The 20,853-nt window shown below is 47.8% G+C and overlaps 1 protein-coding gene across 6 annotated transcripts in view; it reads right to left on the bottom strand.

Annotated features, from left to right (window-relative positions):
- Positions 1 to 20,853, bottom strand: part of WWC3 (WWC family member 3) — a 122,371-nt gene that overhangs the window by 72,186 nt on the left and 29,332 nt on the right. For 3 of the 6 annotated variants that reach the window (XM_012531488.3, XM_033420214.2, XM_033420217.2), the window contains exons 2-3: positions 7,647 to 7,756; positions 3,857 to 4,060 (exon numbers count right to left, since the gene is read on the bottom strand). In XM_012531488.3, coding sequence (XP_012386942.2) covers positions 3,857 to 4,060; positions 7,647 to 7,756 — 314 coding nt within the window. The other 3 variants (XM_049704912.1, XM_049704913.1, XM_049704914.1) reach the window with 3 other exon arrangements.

Below are 20,853 nucleotides of genomic sequence, written 5' to 3'. Positions count from 1 at the left end.
TTGGGGAGTGGAGTCTCATGGTAGGATCTCAAGTCAACACCCCAGAGTCATCACCTTCCTTGACTCAAGGTTTCCTCATATATGATTTCAAAGACAGCATCTCAAGTGTTTCTTTTTTACTGGGCATTAATAAAATTCTACGGAGCACAGGAAGAATGAAATTGAGTGCAATTCCCTACTTGCCCAAATGTCAACGGAGTGAAAAGCCCGTGGAAATACAAAAACTAATGCTGAGGGAAGTCCCAGCTCCAGAGGACTATAAGTTCTGGATGCCCTCACCCTCTAGGCTCCACATTGCTATGCGACTCCTCCCCTCGGGCTGGGCATAGAACCCGATAGGCTGCAACTAGGTCCTCCTATATTTGCATCCTCAAGGGCTCCAGTCCCGAGTCCCCACACTCACTGCAACTGAAGTCCTGGCTGCACCAGTACAGTAACCAGTACATAAGACACACCTTCTCTTGATGAAGTTTGTCCTTTCAATGACTGGCAAGAAACTTCCTGCCAGGTTTTTCTGATATGTGCTTCTCCCATCTTAGAAAGACTGACTGGAAAGCCTCTTTGGAGACCTAACCAAACCTGACCATGGAACAGATGAGGTGCCTACAGGCTACTGGGAAGAAATACTCTATTAGGTTGAATCATACGAAATTGCCAATATTTGGGCCTTTTTAAGCTACAAAAATGACACTTGTATATGGTTCAATCTACTTCTACCAAGTAACTTTTGGAAAGGTTTAGAATCGCTAACTATATGCTTTCAGAAACAGTTATAAGCCAATGCTTCAGCCAAGTGTGACCTCGAGGCACCAAGTCCATGAGATCACTTAAAAGAGACCATATGCCGAGCCCCGAAAGTCATCTGAATAGATATCAAAAGATCGAAATCTTATACGTCTAGTCTCTGACCACAATGGAATTAAATTAGAAATCAACAACATGATACCTTTAAAAAGTTCCAACAACTTACTTTTTTTTCGGCCATGCCACTCGGCTTGCAGGATCTTAGTTCCCCGACCAGAGACTGAACCCGGGCCCTCAGCAGTGAAATCGAGGAATCCTAACTACTGGACCACCAGGGAATTCCCCCAACAACTTACCTTTTTTTTTTTTTTTTTTTTTTTGTGGTATGCGGGCGTCTCACTGTTGTGGCCTCTCCCATTGCAGAGCACAGACTAGGGATACACAGGCTCAGCGGCCATGGCTCACGGGCCCAGCCGCTCCGTGGCATGTGAGATCCTCCCGGACCGGGACACGAACCCGTGTCCCCTGCATTGGCAGGCGGACTCTCAACCACTGCGCCACCAGGGAAGCCAACAATTTACTTTTAAAAAAACCCATGGGTCAAGAGAGAAATCTCAAAGAAAATGAGAAAATATTATGAACTGACTGAAAATGAAAATACCAAAATTTGTGGGATGCAGTTAAAGTAGTACTTAGAGGAGAATTTATACCTTTAGAGGCTATGTGAGAAAAAAGAGAGGTCTGAAATCAATGGTGTAAGCTCCCAATTTAGGAAGGTAGAAAAAGAACAAATTAAAGCCAAACTAAGTAGAAAGAAGGAAATAATAAAGAGGACAAACCAATAAAATAGAAAACAGACAAGAAATTGGGGGAAAAAAAAAGAAAACCAAAAGCCAGTTCGCTGTAATGCTACACACAATCAATAAACATTGAGCTGTGCTGATTAAGACACAAATTATTAATATCACAAATACGAGAAAGGACACCAGCTCAGCGTCCAGACATTGAAAGAATCATGCAGGAATTCTACAAAAAACTTCATAAACTTGACAGCTTGGATCAGCGTTCAGCAGATTCCCCGTGGGCCAAATCCAGCTTGTTACTGTTTTTATACTTTTATCAGAACAAGCCACACACATCATTTAGGTATCATCTCTGGCTGCTTTTGCAGTCTAACAACAGGGTTGAGTAGCTGCGTCTAAGATCATATGACCTACAGAGCCTAAAACACTATCTGATCCTTTACAGAAAAGCTTACTGATTTTTGGATTAGATGAAAGAGACGAATTCCTTGAAGCACACAAATACCAAAACTGATTCAAGAAGAAACAGGAAAATCTGACTAGTCCTGTATCTATTAGAGGTATTGAATTTGTAGTTACAAACATTCCCACAAAGACCTCCAGGTCCAGATGGCTTTTCTGGTGAATTCTATCAAACTGTTAAGAAAGCATTAATACCAATCCCACATGAACTTTCCAAAGCCTGGGGAGAAGGGAACACGTCCCAATTCATTCTGTAAGGCCAGTATTATCCTGATACCAAAATCAGAGAAAGACATTACAAGTAAAGAAAACTAGGAAGAGACCAGACTTTTCTAAAAACTAGCACTGAGCTGACCCATCACATTCTGATGGACAGTTAAAAAGAAACAAACGAGGGCTTCCCTGGTGGTGCAGTGGTTGAGAGTCCGCCTGCCGATGCAGGGGACACGGGTTCGTGCCCCGGTCCGGGAAGATCCCACATGCCGCGGACCGGCTAGGCCCGTGAGCCATGGCCGCTGAGCCTGCGCGTCCGGAGCCTGTGCTCCGCAACGGGAGAGGCCGCAACAGTGAGAGGCCCACGTACTGCAAAAAAAAAAAAAAAAAAAGGAACAAACAAGAAAAAAACCTAGTACATATCAATAGCTGAAGAACAAGAGATGAAGCAGCCTGGAAACAACGTACCATCATACCTGAGCCTGCATTCTCTCATGGCACATGGAGACACAGCCATCTCAATTCCTGCTACAGGAGGCAAAGCCCACCCCCACTGCTCTCTTCTTCACAGCTTGTATGCTGCAGTGAAAAAGATGTTTGGCCCCTTGGCCTCAATTCCATTCTGACCTGCAAAACGGGATAAAGCTTTGACCACGTCCTTAACGTTCAAAGCTGTGTCACCAGAGCCAAATACCTGGCAACGTGGCAGTCACGTCACAGTAAGTCCCTCATGTCTCAACCAGACTTAGGTTTTCATACAATAAAACCTAGCAGTACCGACTTCATACACTCTCCCCAAGCTCACCGGCACACGGGACAGGCATGGCCACAAGCACCTGCAGTGGGCGGTTAAGCGTGACAACTCTGTCGGGAAGGGACCGGCTCAGGAAGTGACTGACTGGGTCAGTAACCAGAGGCTTTGGCTTCTGCGACTGGACCTGATTCCTTCAATTCCTGAGCATCTGCTGAGTCCTCCTGAAACAGGAGGCCACATCCAGCAGGCTCCAAAACTCGGAGGGGTCCCCTTTGGAAGACATCAGTGTGCACCCATCTCACTTGAGGGGCAGACAGAGTTCCCCTGATTCCCCGCGTTATACTGAGTTCCCCCACCTTCAGTGTCTTGCCCAAGAAAGTATGCTACAAAGAGACAGGGGCTTGACATGTGTGGAGGCTCCTGAATCTTTCCATCCAGGACCAACAAAACCATCGTATGGCCTTCCCAGGGACCACCCCAGACAAGCAGGAATAACGGCAGAGATCTCTGGGTGAAGCCCTTTTCCACGCTGACAAACAGAAGCCAGGAGGCTGTTTCGTGTCACTACCTGAAACATGCTTGTTTATTTTCTCCCTTCCCCACCCGCATGGAAGCTCCAGGAGGGCAGGGGCTTCTCTTTTCTTGGGCTCCCCCGTGTTGCAGTGCCTGGGCACAAGGCGGACACTTGATCAACATTTGCTGAAGGAGCGGTAGTGAATGACCGTCGGATTCCAGTGTGGAAGGCTGACTACCTAACAATCTGCGATTAGAAAATTTAGGAAGCTGTCTTGCCTGACTCAAGCTCAGTGTCTGCAAAAAGCCTAGCAGACAGACAGCTTTGGAAGTCACGCGTGTTAACCGCGGGGGACGGTGAACTCACAGCTGGCATACGAGCGGCCGTCATCCTCGCACATCTTGTGCAGCTGCTGGTATTCCTCCTGGGCCAGCTCGAAACGCTGCTGCTTAATCTGGTAGATTTCTTTCTTGGCGTTGAGGGCCTCCTGGGCTACAATTAAATACTCCTTCAGCATCCGTTCCTGCTCCCGCCTCCACTGTTCTCTGGGATCCTCAATCTGGGTAAGCTCTGAAATTGAAAGGGTAAGAACATAAGGGACTTCAAAGTAAAATCTTTACATTGACCAATAATCATGCAGTTATATGACTAGTCAATGAGAAAATTAATTAACTACCAGGAGGTACATTATGGAAGCGTCTATATAACGAACCTCCCAGAGTGCGGATCACCTCCTATTTACATATCCACGCTTGGGACGAGAAGAAAGCTCTGTAGACATGCAATAGCTCCATGGAGGGGAAGACGGTACCAGGCAACTTTTCACACTCTAAGTAAATGTTGGTGGACATGAACCCAAAGGAGGTCATCCCTGTCAAACTAAGACACACGTCCAAGCTTCCTCTCCCTGCCTTCTTCAAGCCAGGCTGCTGTGGGCTCTGCTGTCCCCGTGACTGGCTCGCTCCCCTTCTCCCACCTCCCACGCCAGACGACGTCCTTCTGCATTCTTCCTGGACTTCCCATAAATCCCCCGTTTTCCGCTCTGGCTCTCTCACTCTAGCAGCTCCCCTAAGGGCTCACGCCCACCTCCGGCTCCAACCTCTCCCCTGAGCGCCCATCCTTTCCTTCCTCCTCCCTCCTAGAGGCATCTCCACCTGGACGAACGCAAAGTAATTCTGAGTCATTCGTCCAAAGCAGAACTCATTCTCACACAGCGCCCTTTCACTACGCAAACCAAAGCAAAGCAGAGGAAGCCACGCTGACGAGCGCCTGCGTCTCCCGCCTGCCCCTCTGAGTAGCGCCTTCCTCTGGATCTACCCACTGAGCCAGCCTGGGACTCGCCTTCAGAGGACTTGTGCGCTCCTTTCCCCACACAGAGTATTCCATGGGTCATCCACAACTGGCAATTCCTGCCCCTGCGTATCACAGTGGCCGACGTACGCCTTCTCTCCTTCTCCCCTTACTTCAATCAGACCCTCACGATCTCTCTCCAAAAACACGCAGGCTGCCTGCCTCATCCCGCCAAAAGCCATCCTCCGTGCGCTCACCAAAGTGACCTTCCCAACTCTGCCTCCGGTTCTCTAACACATGGCCTTTTTTAAAGCACAAGGTTGTACCTTGGCGTGACGAAATGTTCTGGAACTAGATAAAAGTGGAAGCTGGACAACACTGTGAATGCACCAATTGCCACTGAACTGCAGACTTTTAAACAGTGAACTTTACGTTCTGTGCAACTCACATCAAAATGGTTAAAAATGTAAATTTTAGGTTATCTTTGCCCCATACACACACAGCACCTGCTAGGATGTTTCAAGTAAGTCCTTCCATTTTAAACCCCCTCCCAGCAACATCCCCTACCCCGCTTCACACTGCTACCCCAGGGCCCCTCCTAGAAAGCCTCCCTGGGCCTTAAAAGCTCCCATGGGGAAATAAAAAACAAAGACAACAAAAATCGGGGTCCTGACCTAGCCCCGGAGTCCAGATTCAGTGGGCCGAGGGGGTGCGGGCAGAGTCACAGCTGTTATAAGTGCCCGGATGTCTCTGACGTTGATTCAGCCATGAGACTCACCCCGGCCGACAGGCATCGTTCGCACTCTGTCCAGTGCACCCGAGAGTCTTGGGAACCTTGCAGGTGATCCACGCAGGGCCCCTCTGGTCCCTCACGTCACCATCAATCTGCACAGTTCCAACTTAATATTTGACTCCCCAGGTCCTGTGTCTTTAGAGAGCTATAAAGCTGTGCTATCAAGAGTTAGATTCTCAGGAGCAAGTTTTCTGGAATGGGTTCTCTGGCCCATGTACTAATTGTTACAATAATAATCTTTTATGTTCCTGGGGAAAAAAAAAAGAGTTGGGTTCCCTGAAGGCCTCAGAGGGAGGAGGTGGTATGACCCTGGAGCTGATGTCTTCAGCCACATTCCCCATGGTGCTGGGTCACCCGTTATACTCAAGGGGGCCGGAAGAAAGTCCGTGGTGATTCTTCGGTTTTCGGGTTCATGGCCAAGTCCAGCATGTCATGTTGAATCCTCATGGTGGAGCCTGGGTCTCACTTTCCTGTGTCCTCAGGGCCTCAAGAGTGGCCAGCATACAGAGGTGCTCTGTGACACTCGCTGTGACTCAGCCAGCAGGACAGCAAGGCACACCAGCGGCAAAGAAGGGGACACAGAGGGAGGAGCAATTGGGGTTTACGAGAGACGAGCTAGAGGCCTCGGCGGCAGGTAGGCGGCTTCCAAAAACGTTGTGTAAGGCGGATGCCTGTGCCGTTCAGCACTGCCGCCCGGGCCCAGAGAGGCCCACAGCACGGGGAAGGTGGCCCAGAAGAGCCAGACAGCCTGGCCGCACGCAGCCCAGGGGCACCGGGCCAGCCGGGCCAGAGGGAGGGTGGCGGACCCACCCGGAAGCCCTCCTCCACTGGCATAACCGCCGGGGAGGGCAGCAGGGCCAGGGCGGCACTCACCCCCCTGCCCAATCCCTGGGTGAGAGCCGCAGTCACGTGAAGGCTGAGGGTACGGATTGGAAACTCCCCTGCCCCAGGAGCCAGCCAGGACGCCTCGCCATTCAGAGTTCCAAATGCTGAATTCAGAGGCCGGCCGGCAGGCGACAATGCAGGAATCAGCCCTAAAGGTACCAGCTCGGGTCGATCACACTAAGGCGACAGGAGGAGCCGTGGGACTGAGCGTGGAAGGAGCTTCGTCACTCACATGCTGGGCACCCCGCCCCCGGCCTCCCCCGCACTCAACAAACTGAAGGACAGAAAGCACACCAAGGGGAACTTCGGATCCCCGGTAGTAATGACGATGACAGAAACACGAGGCAGCTAGAACGAAAAGGGGGGAGTGAAGAAATGTGAATCTGAGAGAGAAATGGGTCCCCAGCTGGTCCCAGACGGAGGAAGGCTGAGGAGGCGGCAGAGAGCAAGGAGGGCGGGAAGCAGCGCGTCAGCTCGGCACAACGGACACTCCAGGCGGCTCAGCCTCTTCGGGGGGCCGTCCTGGGCACTGCACGAGGGGGAGCAGCATCCCTGGCCTCCACCCACCAGATGCCGGGAGCACCTCTCCCAGGCATGACCATGAAAAATGCCCCAGACACTACCATGTGTCCCTGGGAGGCAAAACCAGCCCCAGGTGAGAACCACCGCTCCCGACAATTCTACCAAGAAGGCTGGCATGGTCAAGGACCCATTATTTTAGCTGTGGTCTTTACATCATTTTCTCCCTTCACAAAGCTCCAAAATGTTTGGTATATTAAAGCTAAAATCAAAGGGATAAGACAAAATGAAGTTAAGGTAACCACTTGGGCATTTATTGTTCCAAGAACTTGTAAACTTCACTCTGCTAGAAACACCCTTCTCATTTTGAGAGAGATTTCTATTACTAAACTGCCTGGGAAATTTATTCCTTCTTTTAGGTATTCAAATTCTGCATTCCACATATTCCATGCAGTCCTGAGCAACACACAAGCCAGGTAGCTACACAACTGCTTCACTTTTTGAAGAACTCAGCTAATCAACACTTCTGATGACACTGATAAAAATCCAGTTTAATGCTGCATTGGAGAGTAACAATTGTTTCACTCTACAAAAAGAGTTCCTAGCTACCGGGGGATCAATATGGAAAGTCATTCATATGTAACAACTCAAGTGTGGCACTGTACTTACTATTTATGTGGTCCATGTAATAAATTCCAATTTGTTTATCATATACAGTTTCCCATCCTAACGGAAGTTCATCCCCAACACAGTCGGCAAAGGTCAATGGCTTTGTTATCCTGCAAAATAAAATTATGAAAGCAAATTTGAAAGTGAGGTCAATTTCATGTAAGTTTGCTGAATTGACTGTAGAATTCGGTTTCAATACAAAATTATTATCTAATTGACTGCTTTTGCTCCAACTATTTGGTTGGAAAATTAACTCACTGGCTTTGCCTCAATAATCATCAGTAACAGTATCAGTACACTCACAGTTAAAAGCATTACTATCCCACAGTGCAACTTTAAATACCAGCAAAAACAGATATTGACAGTTACAGAACAGGTAAAACAAGCATCTTCTTCCAAGCTGTATGTTTAATAAGGTGATGACAATGGAATGTCGCTCTGCCACAACAACAGGAGAGCACCTATGTTCTCATTCCCTGACAAATGTTCCCCCCTCACAACTTTCAGTTTCTGTACATTACAGCTTAAATGTATCTAAAATGTATTTGTAAGTTTCATCTACCAGTGGTCATAAGTGAAGGAGTTAAATGTTAACCACTGACCAAAGGCAAAAAGCCAAACAAGCATGGTAACAATACAAGGAGATGCCTACTAAATACTGCCTGTATTCTTTACACAGAAGGAATCAGAAACTGCAAAGTATCCTCCTTGAAGTAAATCTGATCAAGGAAAGCTTGGCTTGACACAGATAGATAAAGGAAAGGTTTTCCAGATGGGTTTAAGTAGAACCTCCCCCGCCCCTACACCCCACGATCACACTGATTGACAAGACAGCTGTGGCATAAAACAAGCCGCCCCTATAATCGTCTGAGTCCAGGCAGCTATCTATTCAGTTGTGTCTACAAATGCACATTGACTGGTATGCATGGGAATCTGATAACCTAAATTTCACTAACTCAGTCTTCCCACATCTCTGTTCCAGTCTCTGGCCCCAGGAAAGTGAGACACCACAACCAATGCCAAGCCCCACAAGACAAGTATGAATTTTGAACATGTTATTTCCCCAAACTGGTTCGACAACAAAGCTCTGTCTCTCCCAGGAGCTTTTAGAAATTGATAAACACTATCAGAATGGCACTGATTGAACTCATCTTCGTTTTAAACACAATGGTTTTAAGTTAGAGTCAATATCAAAACAGAAATACATATACAGAAGGTAAAACACACCATGGAAATCCTCTCAAATACGATGCGCTCAAAACCCCACAACATCACAAGATGAGCCTACTGCATAGTGTCGGTCCCAGCCCCAAACACCAGTGTCCGCAGCACAGTTCCTTTACGGGTCAGGAATGGTGTGGTGGTGGCGTGGTTCCAAGTCAAACAGGTAACAGCAGGCTGTTGTGCGTGACTCAAGTCCTGAATGGGGCCAAGCCACAACAAATGCTACCTGAAGATAAACTGAGTCCTGAGCACAACTCTGCTATTCTAGATTCACGTATAAGCCTAGAGAAAGATGCCCAAGCGCGGGCACATTCTAAGCATCCTGACATACATGATCTCATTTAGTAGACAAATATAGGTGGGAATGGCTTCCCTGGTGGCACGGTGGTTAAGAATCCGCCTGCCAGTGCAGGGGACACGGGTTCGAGCCCTGGTCCGGGAAGATCCCACATGCCGCGGAGCCACTAAGCCCACGCGCCACAACTGCTGAGCCTGCGCTCTAGAGCCCGTGAGCCACAACTACTGAAGACTGCGCACCACAACTACTGAAGCCCGTGCGCCTAGAGCCTGTGCTCTGCAACAAGAGAAGCCACGGCGATGAGAAGCCCGCGCACCGCAACAAAGAGTGGACCCCGCTCACCACAACTAGAGAAAAGCCCTATGCAGCAACAAAGACCCGACGCAGCTAAAGGTAAAATAAATTAATTAAAAATATATATAGGGCTTCCCTGGTGGCGCGGTGGTTGAGAGTCCGCCTGCCAATGCAGGGGACACGGGTTCGTGCCCCGGTCCGGGAAGATCCCACATGCCGCGGAGCGACTGGGCCCGTGAGCCATGGCCGCTGAGCCTGCGCGTCCGGAGCCTGTGCTCCACAACAGGAAAGGCCACAACAGTGAGTGGCCCGCATACCGCAAAAAAAAAAAAAAAAAAAAAAGTATATATACATATGTGGGAAGCCTGACCTTCTAGCGCTGCTGAGCCCAATTCATTTACTTTACAACTCACAACTGTTATAAAACTATTTCAAGTTCATAGTTTTCAATTTTCTATCCAATAAACAACGCAAGTAAGTAAAATAACACTTCCATACTCTTTCTTCTAAAAATAAACTGACCCATCTACCATTTTGGCAAATTTTATTTTGGCCTGATATAGAATTCGTATGTCTCTGATTCCACTTCTCTAAACAGAGCATGGGCTTTGCATGATCATCCACAGAATCAGTACTTTGAAGCAAGCAGATGACGAGTCACGCCTCTCGGAGTCCAGCTCGCACCACGAGCAAGGAGAAGAAGTTATCAAGTCCTTGCTGTTCATCTCCTCTGTCCACAGGGCTCACACTTGGAGACCTTTTACTCACTTGACAGCAGTTCGAACAGGCTCAATGAAGAAGTTTTCCAGCTCCCAAAAGACAGAAGTGGTAAACTAGAAGGCAAGGACAGGGGGCCCTTGGGCAGGAAGAAGGCAGCAAAGGAAGCAGCTGACAGCAGGGAGAAACACCCACTCCCTGGCTTCATCCATCACACCGTGAAACATCTATGCTGCGCTTCTGCTTCATCCACCTATTTATCAGGATGACACACGCTCCAGACTTCCAGACAGCTGTAACTTCATTGTATGCAGACAAATTTGGGCATGATTTTCAATCAGAGCATCGAGGATATCTAAATTTATTGTCCTGTCACCCACAGGTATGCCAGTCCAGGCTCTTGAGTTCTCATCTCCCCAAAAACTTGATGCTAGATTTTCCCCACCAACTCCTTCCTACGATCACCACACACAGACACCAGGGTATTTTTGTTTCTATTACACAAAGTTTAGGAAATACACCTAAATAGGAGAGAAGTGTCCATGCACACCACCACTCAAAAACAACCATTATTCCTATTTTGATGTGTCTTCCTCCATCTTTTTTCTATATGTTCTCTTTATTCGTCTTTTTCTGACATAGTCATGATCATACAGTATACACAATTTTCTCCCCTGCCTTTTCCACTTAAGTTTGTAACATGTTTACTTAATAATTCATACCTTGAGTCTCTCCAAAAATTACTCAAGATGGCCTAACACTATAGCCTAAGTATTCTGTCCCCGCTTGTTATAAATTATTTGTAAACATCACCTGGAACAACTGAATAGATTAAGCTCCTTGAGAACAATTACCCTGTCTCAGCTGCCTTTGAACCCCCAGCACCCGGTCTAAGAATAAATAACTTGCATTTTTACAAACAGTTCATTAAGGGGATTAATATGTTTTACCTAAGCACTTTCCTACTATTGATAGCTACACTATTTCCTAATTTCCACTAGTGTAAATATTCATGAGAGCTGCTTTGGAAAGCAGTTCAGCAATTTCTCAAATATATAGTTAAACACAGTTTCCATGTGGGTCAGTAATTCTACACCTAGGTGTATACCTAAGAGAAACGAAAACATATGTCCACAGCAGCATTATTCACCATAGCCAAAAGGTGAAAACAACTAAGGGCCATCAACTGATGAACGGACAAATAAAACATGGTCTATCCATACAATGGAATATTACTCAGCCACAAAAAAAGAATGAAGTACTGGCACATGCTACAGTATGGCTGGACCTTGAAGTCACTGTGCTGGGTGACAGAAGCCAGACATAGTGGCTACATGTTGTATGCATCCATCTACAAGAAATGTCCAGACCGGGCAAATTCATAGAGACAGAGGGTAGATCAGTGGTTGTCAGGGGTTGGAGATAAAGAGAGAATGGGGAGTGATTGCTAAAGGGTTAGCCTTCCTTTAGGGGGTGATAAAAATGTTCTGGAATTAGATAGTGGATGATGGTTGCACAACTTTGTGATTATACTAAAAACTAGTAAACAGCATGCTTTAAATGGTGATTTTTATAGTATATGTGAATTACATCTCAATTTAAAAAACTATGACGAAAGGAACATCTCTGTGCATATAGCTCGTAATCTGTATTTACAATTATTTTCTTTGGAAGATTCCCAGAAGTAAATTTATGGGGTTGAAGGATATGAAGGTCTTTTCTCCTTACTGTGAAGTCAACGTAAAAAAATTCATACAGTAAAGTATAAAGCATAGGAAATAAAATCACCTAAAATCCAGAAGCCCTGGATTCATGGTTTAGCTTATTTTCCTACATTTTTCCACAGCTGACATCATACTAGATACAATTTCACACACTAATTTTTTTCATTTGTGTATTTCCTCATGTCCTTTAAGTCTCTGTCACCATCGCTTTCTATCATTTTAGAACCTTCCGTCATGTGCAGTAAACCGTAACTTTTTTACCAGGCACACCTCCAGTCATCTATTTAGGTATGTTCCAATTTTCTGCTCCTTCTTGTAAATCATGGACATGAGCTCACAGCAAACACCTGATGTATACTGCCAAGGTGCTCTAGCATCAGCATACACTCCTACCAGTGAAGTGAGATGGCCTTTCTCATCACCCTCTGGGGATATCTTGAATGCATTTGTTCAAGGGCTCGGGACAAATCTGGATGGCACGAGCATGCTTCACTTTCAAAGAACAAGCAGGTAGGGAGTGCAGCGTAAGCTCCCCGGCATTTTCAGGCTGTGGGGGAAGTGTGCAATGAGCTGAGAAGCCGGGCACCAGTGTCCTCCCACAGCAAAGTCCGCTCTGCAGTGGGACATGAAGGCCCCCACGCGGCCAGTTCTCACTGGTCTCCTCCTATCTGAGCGACATCAACCTGGAGCTGCCAGCTCTCCCTGCCCTCAACCGCCCCGCACAGATCTTCCCACCGTAGATTCCCCGCTTCACAAACGGCTCTTCTTGGCCTCAGCAGATGACATGAATATGGTTTGCTGGCCGTTCTTACCAGAATTGGTCCACAAGAAGGGAGAGAATGCTGGAGGACACAGACACGGGCTTCTTTTTGTTCCCTTTTGCCTGCTGCATCCTGCGGGGCTCTTTAAGAAGTGGCACTGGGCCATCTCAGCCAGCAACAGTTCCCAGAGAGCCATTTACTTCCATGAAACCTTGCATGAGTCATTCCTTCTCTCTCTGGGCCTGCCTCAGTTTCCTAATCTTTAAAATGGGGGTGGGGACTTCCCTGGTGGTCCAGGGGCTAAGACTCCGCGCTCCCAATGCAGGGCGTCCAGGTTCAATCCCTGGTCAGGGAACTAGATCCCATATGCAGGCCACAACTAAAGATCCTGCACGCCGCAACTAAGACCCGGTGCAGCCAAATAAATAAATAAACATTAAAAAAAAAATGGGGGTGATCCGACCAACCTCACGGGGTCATGCTGGCTGCTACAGCGTGGAGACCAGCTCCATCCACTCCCCTTCCTGCTTCCCCCTCAACCTCCAACAGACTTGCTTCAGACACTATTAGTTTCCTCATGCTGCTGTGACAAATTGCCACAAACTTGGTGGCGTTAAACAACACATTTGTCATCTTACAGCTCCGGAGATCAGAAGTCCGATTGATTTCAGTGAACTAAAACCAGTGTCTGTAATAGACTACTGGCATCCGCGGCAGCTTCTTGCATCTTCAAAGCCAGCCACGGCTGGTAGAGTCTTTCTCAGGATGCCATCTCTCTGGTTCTCCCTCTTCCACTCAGAAAGACCCTTGAGATTACACTGGGCCCACCCAGATCATCCAGGATCACCTCCCTGTTGCAAGATCCTTTATTTAGACTGCAGGGCTGACAGCGGGTGGAGCCGGCGGCGGTGGCCCAGTGCCTCAAAAGCCATGTCCTCCCTCCCGGCCACGCTCAGGGGGCTGGAATATCTGACGCTGACTGCCCTGAATTGCAGAAAAGTAAACGTGGGCAGCAGAAGGTGAGAGCAGAGAGAAGAGAGCAAAGCATGAGCACCGATTCTTTTTGTTCAATCCATGAAGGCAAATGAATTTATTTGGATGATACACAATCTTTCTAACGGTGAGACTTCTTTTTTAATTGAGGTAACACTGGTTTATAACAATGTTTCCTGTGTACAACATATTTCGGCTTCTGCATACACTACAGCGTGCTCACCACCAAAAATTTAGTTTCCATCCATCACCATACAGTTGACATGCGTTGATTTAGCCCTTCCCCCCACCCCCTCCCCCTCTGGTGACCAGTACTCTGTTCTCTGTGTCTATGTGTAAACGCTGGTTCTGAACACATTTTCTTTACCAAAAGGAGGCCAGGGTAATCCTATGGTGCCTGTACTACATTTTCCAGTCTCCTAGAACAAGATAATCTCTATATTTCCCTTAGGAATACGCTTAGGATACTATTCATCTCAATTTCATTCCAAACCAATCCTCAAGAAATTATGAGTCCCTCACGTTTTCTGGCACGCATGGCTCACAGCGAGTCTCAGAGCCCACCAGGACAGGCCCGGCTGTTTGTGGTTATTTACGTGGTGAATTACACCCTGTTTGCTGTGCCAGTGCTTCTCCAGCTCCAGTGGTGGCACACTGACACCCAAGAGCCGGGTTCTCACTTAGCAGGGAGTGGGTCCCTAAACTCCCTGAAATTACACAAAAACAGCAAAGTTAAAACAGCAATGAATACACCACAAGCCTGCCACGTTAGTCCTGAAAAGTCACTCAAATAATCACATTTATTATTTATAGAACACGCATATACTTGATTTGGCAATTGTCATCTAGTCTCAATTCTAGAATTTAGGGTAAAGAGTAACCACACCTAGAGCTCAGTCTAAACGTTGCAATTGACATTTCAGTGTATTACTGTAGCATGAGTGACCCGATTTCAGTGTTGAGTCTTAGAATTGTTCTTGAATTACATTTGTGGTTTCCATGTGAAAAGACTGTCTTCTTAGAAATTTTTTTTTTAAATTACATATTATCAGTCTGGGTGCTTCCCTGGTGACGCAGTGGTTAAGAATCCGCCTGCCAATGCAGGGGACACGGGTTCGAGCCCTGGTCCGGGGAGATCCCACATGCCGCGGAGCAACTAAGCCCGTGCGCCACAACTACTGAGCCTGCGCTCGAGAGCCCGCGAGCCACAACTACTGAAGCCCATGCGCCTAGAACCCATGCTCCGCAACAAGAGAAGTCACCGCAATGAGAAGCCTGCGCACTTAACACTTTGTAATAAGTGACAGCTCTTATCACTCTGTAATCATTTGATATGGCTGCCTCCCCTATTGGTCTGTGAGTTCCTTGAGAAAAAGGATTCTGTTTCTCTAATTCGTCTTTTTAGAGAGCCAGAGCCCTCACATACAACAGGTCTTCATTAACCTGTTTGATAAACTAATCAGGCCAATTTCAGAAACTTATATCATATAAAAACCACAATGGAGCCAATTACTAGTCAAGGAACAACTGGAAGAGGGCAAACTAGAATTTGACTGAGCTTGCAAAGCCTAAATTGTAAGAAAAACAGGGCTTAGGAGGCCAAGGTGCTACGGGATCATTCCTCCCTCGAACAGCTCTCCTTAGGCAGATACACCCTAGTAAGGGAGAAAGGTGGTTCAGCAGGCCACAGAGCGTGATGAAATGTCTCTGAAGACCTCCCACATCCTCTGTTCTGATTCTCTACCGACAAAGTCCACTTCTCATCTACACTATGGTTTCCTGAGTGTGGGCCTTTCCACCAGGAAGGGAGAGTCCAGGGTGGACAGGGGCGGGATTCTGGCAAGATGCTCTTTCCTCCAGCAAAGAATAAAGTGTCCAAAGGCAAACCAATCTAGTAGGTATTTCAGACGACCAGCAAACTTCCTGGGGGCTCCACCTCACCAGCGATCCTACCAGTTCTCACACGGGTTCAGACACTGGTGAACCGAAGTCACAACGCCTGAAAAAGACCACGAGCTAGTGACTGAGTAAGTGTAAAGTCGTACAGTGTATGTTTTGTTGAGTCACGCTGACAATGGACAGACACTGCAACAACTTGTAAAAACATCATGGGAGGAAAAACTTCCAACTGAGGCAACTATAAGCACTTACTAGTGAGGATGAGCCTGGGCAAATGACTGTCTGGCTGTGCCTCAGTTTTCTCATCTTTACTATGGGGTGGTAGGGCTAAAAGGCTGTAACCAATATCAAGGTTTTGGGGACTTATTACATACTCCATAAACATGCATTTTCCTTCCATGCTGTTTTTTCCTCTAAAAACTGGGGGAATGTCAGTATTATTCTGATGTAGCAGAATAATACTGTACGAGTGGAACACAGTTTAAAAGCCTGGGATTGAGATGCTAGGATGCAGGGCTGAGCAAGCTGCCCACAGGCCAAGATGCAAGTCTACCACCCAAAGGAAATCACAGCCAGAGGGGCAGCCAATCGCAGTCACCTGCCTGAGCACCTCACCCAGGACGGTCATCCACCTTGAAAATGACAGAAAAAGAATTTCTCATCAAGCCCATCAAGTGCACAATCCTGAGATAAGTGAAAACACTTTGTTCACCTCAAATATAGGCTCTAATGATACAACTTAGACTAAAATAAAGACAAACTTCAGCCCAGTTAGTAAAAAGAATTCTCTAGGGCAGTGCTGTCCAATAGAAATATTTACAGTGAGGACCACATACTTAACTAAAAAATTTCTAGGGCTTCCCTGGTGGCGCAGTGGTTGAGAATCCGCCTGCCCATGCAGGGGACACGGGTTCGAGCCCTGGTCCAGGAAGATCCCACATGGCGCAGAGCAACTAAGCCCATGTGCCACAACTACTGAGCCTGCGCTCTAGAGCCTGCGAGCTACAACTACTGAGCCCACGTGCCACAACTACTGAAGCCTACGCCCTAGAGCCCGTGCTCTGCAACAAGAGAAGCCACCAGAATGTGAGAAGCCCGCGCACCGCAATGAAGAGTAGCCCCCGCTCGTGGCAACTAAAAAAAGCCGGCGTGCAGCAACGAAGACCCAACGCAGCCAAAAATTAATTAATTAATTTAAAAAATTTTTCTAGTAGCCACATTTAAAAGGGTAAAAATAAACAGGTGAGATTATTTTAATAATATTTTCTATTTAACACAGTACATCCAAAATACTATCAACTTGACATGTAATGATTATAAAAATTATAAATGAGATATTTGACATCCTTTTTTGGTATGAAGTCTCTGAAAGCCGGTGTGTGTCTTACGCTGTGAGCTCACTTCCTGCTGGGCTCGCATATCTCAAGCGCCCAGTTGCCCATCTGGCTGTGGCTACCGCGCTGGACAGCACAGCTCCGGGACCTCAACTCGTTCTCTGACAGTCTGATTCTACGAAGGACCACGGCAAAGTCCACGGGCTGAGACTGAGACCACTTAAGAAACATCCAGCCTGAGACACCGTCTTCTACAAGTCCCTGGTGGGGATCTGGAAAGAGTCAGGTTTCTAAGACCACAAAACATCCTGCAGGGAACTGTTTCCCTTCCCTCCGCCCCTGGCTGCCCATCCGCCTTCCCAGCAAGCCCCGCGGGAACAGCTATTCCCAAACTTGGAGCGTTCTCTCCCTTTCCCATGCTTCCCTCCCGCCCCCTTCCTGTTCAAATCTTGATGCGTCTTCCAAGATTTGGCCCAGATTCCTCCTGTCCAGACCCAGCCCACCCCAGCAGGAAGTAAGCTGTCCTTTCTTGGGCCAGCCTCAGCACTTTCTCTCTCCTCCTGGGACAGTTATTAAAACTCTAAGTAGAAGGTGGTTATTTGTTCACATCGCATCTCCCGTAGCATTTGTTCCTTCTGGGCAAGAATGGCATCTCGTCCCGCTCTGACCTGCCCCCACAGAGCTCCAGGGCGCACCCCAGTAGGTGCTCAGCTGCACACACAGGGTGAGTCACAGACAAGACCCGATTAAGGGCGAATGGAGCCTGCCACCAAATACATGTCCACGGCAGTTCTAGAGCTGTTCTCACACGTCTCTGCCTCGACAGAATACGCTCATGAGCAGGTGTGCAGATCTGAGGCTTGAGAGACTGGATCCAAGAAAGTGGGCTGCTGTGTGACGGATGCATCGCTTCCTCTTCGGGGACCGGAGGAACAGGTGCTCGAGATCTGTTTACCAGCGCCATAGGAAAGGCAGGCTTGTCGCATTACGAATGGCATCCTGGATGCACAGCGCTAAGGAAGGAGAGCCAGTGCAGGCTGGAGGGCCCTCGCAAGGAGACCCAGAGTCGGCTCTGGGCCTTCCAATACTCCGCAGCTGCCCTCCAAGTCCCCGCGCCCACCCAAGCATGCACAGAGCAGCCCTCAGAACCTAGCCCCTCCCGATGGACCCCAATGGCTCCTCCTCCCTGGGCTCCCGACCAGGCCGACTAGCCACCAGGGAGAACCCCAGCCAATGCGGTTCTCAGCACGGGTGGGTGGAGAAACAACAACTCCCAGGACAGTGTGACTTCCGGAACCCGCCTTTTACAAAGAGGAACCAGAAAAGCAGGCATTCCAAAATACACAGGCAGAAAGCAGACCAGCAGATCAGTGGCTATCAGGGACCAGAGTGGGAAAGTGGGGGACGGCAGATGGAAATGTTCTAAAACCGAACATCCTGGTGATGGTGGTCCAGCTGCATACAGTTACTAAAACTCATTTAACTACACTAAAATGGTGAGTTTTGTGGGATGTAAATTACACCTTACTAAAATCTGTGTTAAAAAAATACACACACATTGCGATTCCTAATAAGTACTTCATTTACAGTAGGAAGAAACAATGTCAGGACTCCAAGTCATATGAAAAACTGGGGAGAAGAAAAAAAAATCCAAGGACGTAGGTGACTGTCATCTCACTCACGTCAAACTGTTACACACATCTGGCGATGTTGATCCACAAATTCTAAGTCATGGCTGATCAATGTCCTGGACGTCTTCCAAATAGCTGGACACATTGAAACATTCTCTAAACCATCATTCCCAATCCTCTGTATTCATCTGTCACATTACTCTACGTCACGCTCTCATGCTACAGCCACAGCCCATTAGTGAGCAGTGAAATTGATGGAGTAGGTCCCAATCAGTGTTTTGGTTTAAAAAGAAAATACTGGAGCACATCATACCTCACAAGGGTAGAACGTACATACTATGTCATGACACTTTTCTTTCCATTGCACATGTGATACAGAATGGTCTCCTACTTTCCGGAGCAGTAATTGGCAAGGCAACGCTCCAGGCAGGATATACCTGTAGGTGGCTGCATCCAGTCACACAGGAACCACCGTGTTTAATGCACAGGGCTGCCGCCTACCACCTGTAGGTTTTGCAGACCCTGCTGAAAGTGTGCAGTCACAGCCGCCAGACCCCCCAGGCAAAGCCCGCATTGTGCTCAGAGGGACGGGAGAAACTTCTTTAATCAGCACGACAATTTTAAAAAGGTGGGTCCCTCATAACCACCCCCACTTTACCTAAGGAGGAAACTGAGCTCAGGGACAGGCACCTAAGAAGTGGCAAGACCAGGGGGGAGAAGCCTGCTCGGGTCACCAGTGGCTCTCTGCACTCCCATCGAGCTCGGAGGAGGGATTCCAGGCAAAAATGAAAGGGTTCCTGCCAGTGAGGCAGGATCACCATCCCTGAGGAAAAGAGCGGAAATAAAGATGCTGTATTACTGTTATAAGGATACTCATATACGCACCACATTCCGCTTTTAAATAATTTTTATCCTCCTTACTCTCCTGACAAATTGCTAATGATGATTACTCAGAGAAGAGTACAGTTTGGGAAGTTAATGGCCATCTTCTTATTTTTAGTATGGCCAAAACAATAGAAGAGAGACTTAAAATACTCCTTTAAGAATAAAATACAGTGTTATAAAAATTTGGTTCTTAATTTACTACTGAATATCACAGACAGGAAGGGATATTTAAAAATTAAAAGAGGAGGTTTTAAGGAAGGATTCGGAAAAGAAAAAAAAGAAAAAGTAACAATTGACGGAAGAAGAAAGTTCAACTGAAATACGAGAGGAAAACACCACTGGCCAAGGAGAGCAAAGAGGCCCAACAATAACATTCTTTGGAAATGGCATCACAGGGGGAGGCGACCCGGAACGGTCCGGCCATCCTTTCAGCCAAGCGGCACACAGGCATACAGCGGCAGAGACGGCACAGAACTCGGCTCTGTGATCTCAATTTCAGCTTCGCAAATACTGCCGAGATCGAGCTCGCTCCTGCGTACTGCTCCCAGTTGCAGAAGTCCTGTGCCAGGCTTCTAAGAGTAAGAGCTAAAGGATTTTATCACCCGCCCTTTTTTGTATTAATTACCTCCCCCCACCAAAAAAAACCCAGACATACACACCACTTTTTAGCAGTCACTTAATCTGTTTTCTTTTGGGCATGAGAATTCCATTCTTTACAGACGCCTCTTTGCATATATCGCCATCTGAATCCATGAACAAAAGCAGAGGGGAAAATGCCTGAACATCTAAGACATTCAGACACCAATCAAGCTCTGATGAAGAAACGTGCCAGGAAAGGATGCAGGGAATGGCAAGTGCTCGCGGTTCTTTTAGGTCTTGGATCTCTCTGGGAATCTGAGATAAGCCATCGATCTCCTCCCTAGAAAAACATGTTTACACATATACCCAAAATGCTGCCCTCATATATACACGAAATGCTGCCTGTCCGGGAAGTCCAGTTTCGGGAACCCTGTTCCCAAAGCTCCCTGCCCAGGGGAAGAGGCACCAGGGAGAGAGCACACACAGCTCCTGGAGGAAGGGCCGGTTTCACTGGCGGTGGGTTCAAGGCCCAAGAGAGAGGAGCACCAAGGCCGCTTCTGACCTGCCCAGGGAGGACGGGGGACCTGCCCAGGCCTCACGCAGGGGGGGTGAGAACAGGTGAGGCGAAAGGAAGCCTCTCCCCCCGCCCCACCCCCTGAAGGCACGGCCGGCCTGACAAAGAGCAAGGCTGCAGTTTGCAACCGGCAGGGAGGCCTGAGGAATGGAGGCGGGCGCGCGGGCATCAGATCTGTTTCGGAGGAAGGTCCCTCGGGCTACAGAGAAAGTGGACAGCAGGAAGGGGGAGCAGAGGCTGGGCGGGAAAGGTCAAGGCCCGAGGAGCGCTGGGCCTCAGTGATGGGGGCAGGTC

The sequence above is a fragment of the Orcinus orca genome, chromosome X, assembly GCF_937001465.1.
Source record: "Orcinus orca chromosome X, mOrcOrc1.1, whole genome shotgun sequence".
In the NCBI taxonomy this organism is placed as follows: Eukaryota; Metazoa; Chordata; class Mammalia; order Artiodactyla; family Delphinidae; genus Orcinus; species Orcinus orca.
This window is presented reverse-complemented; position numbering and strand designations above follow the sequence as displayed.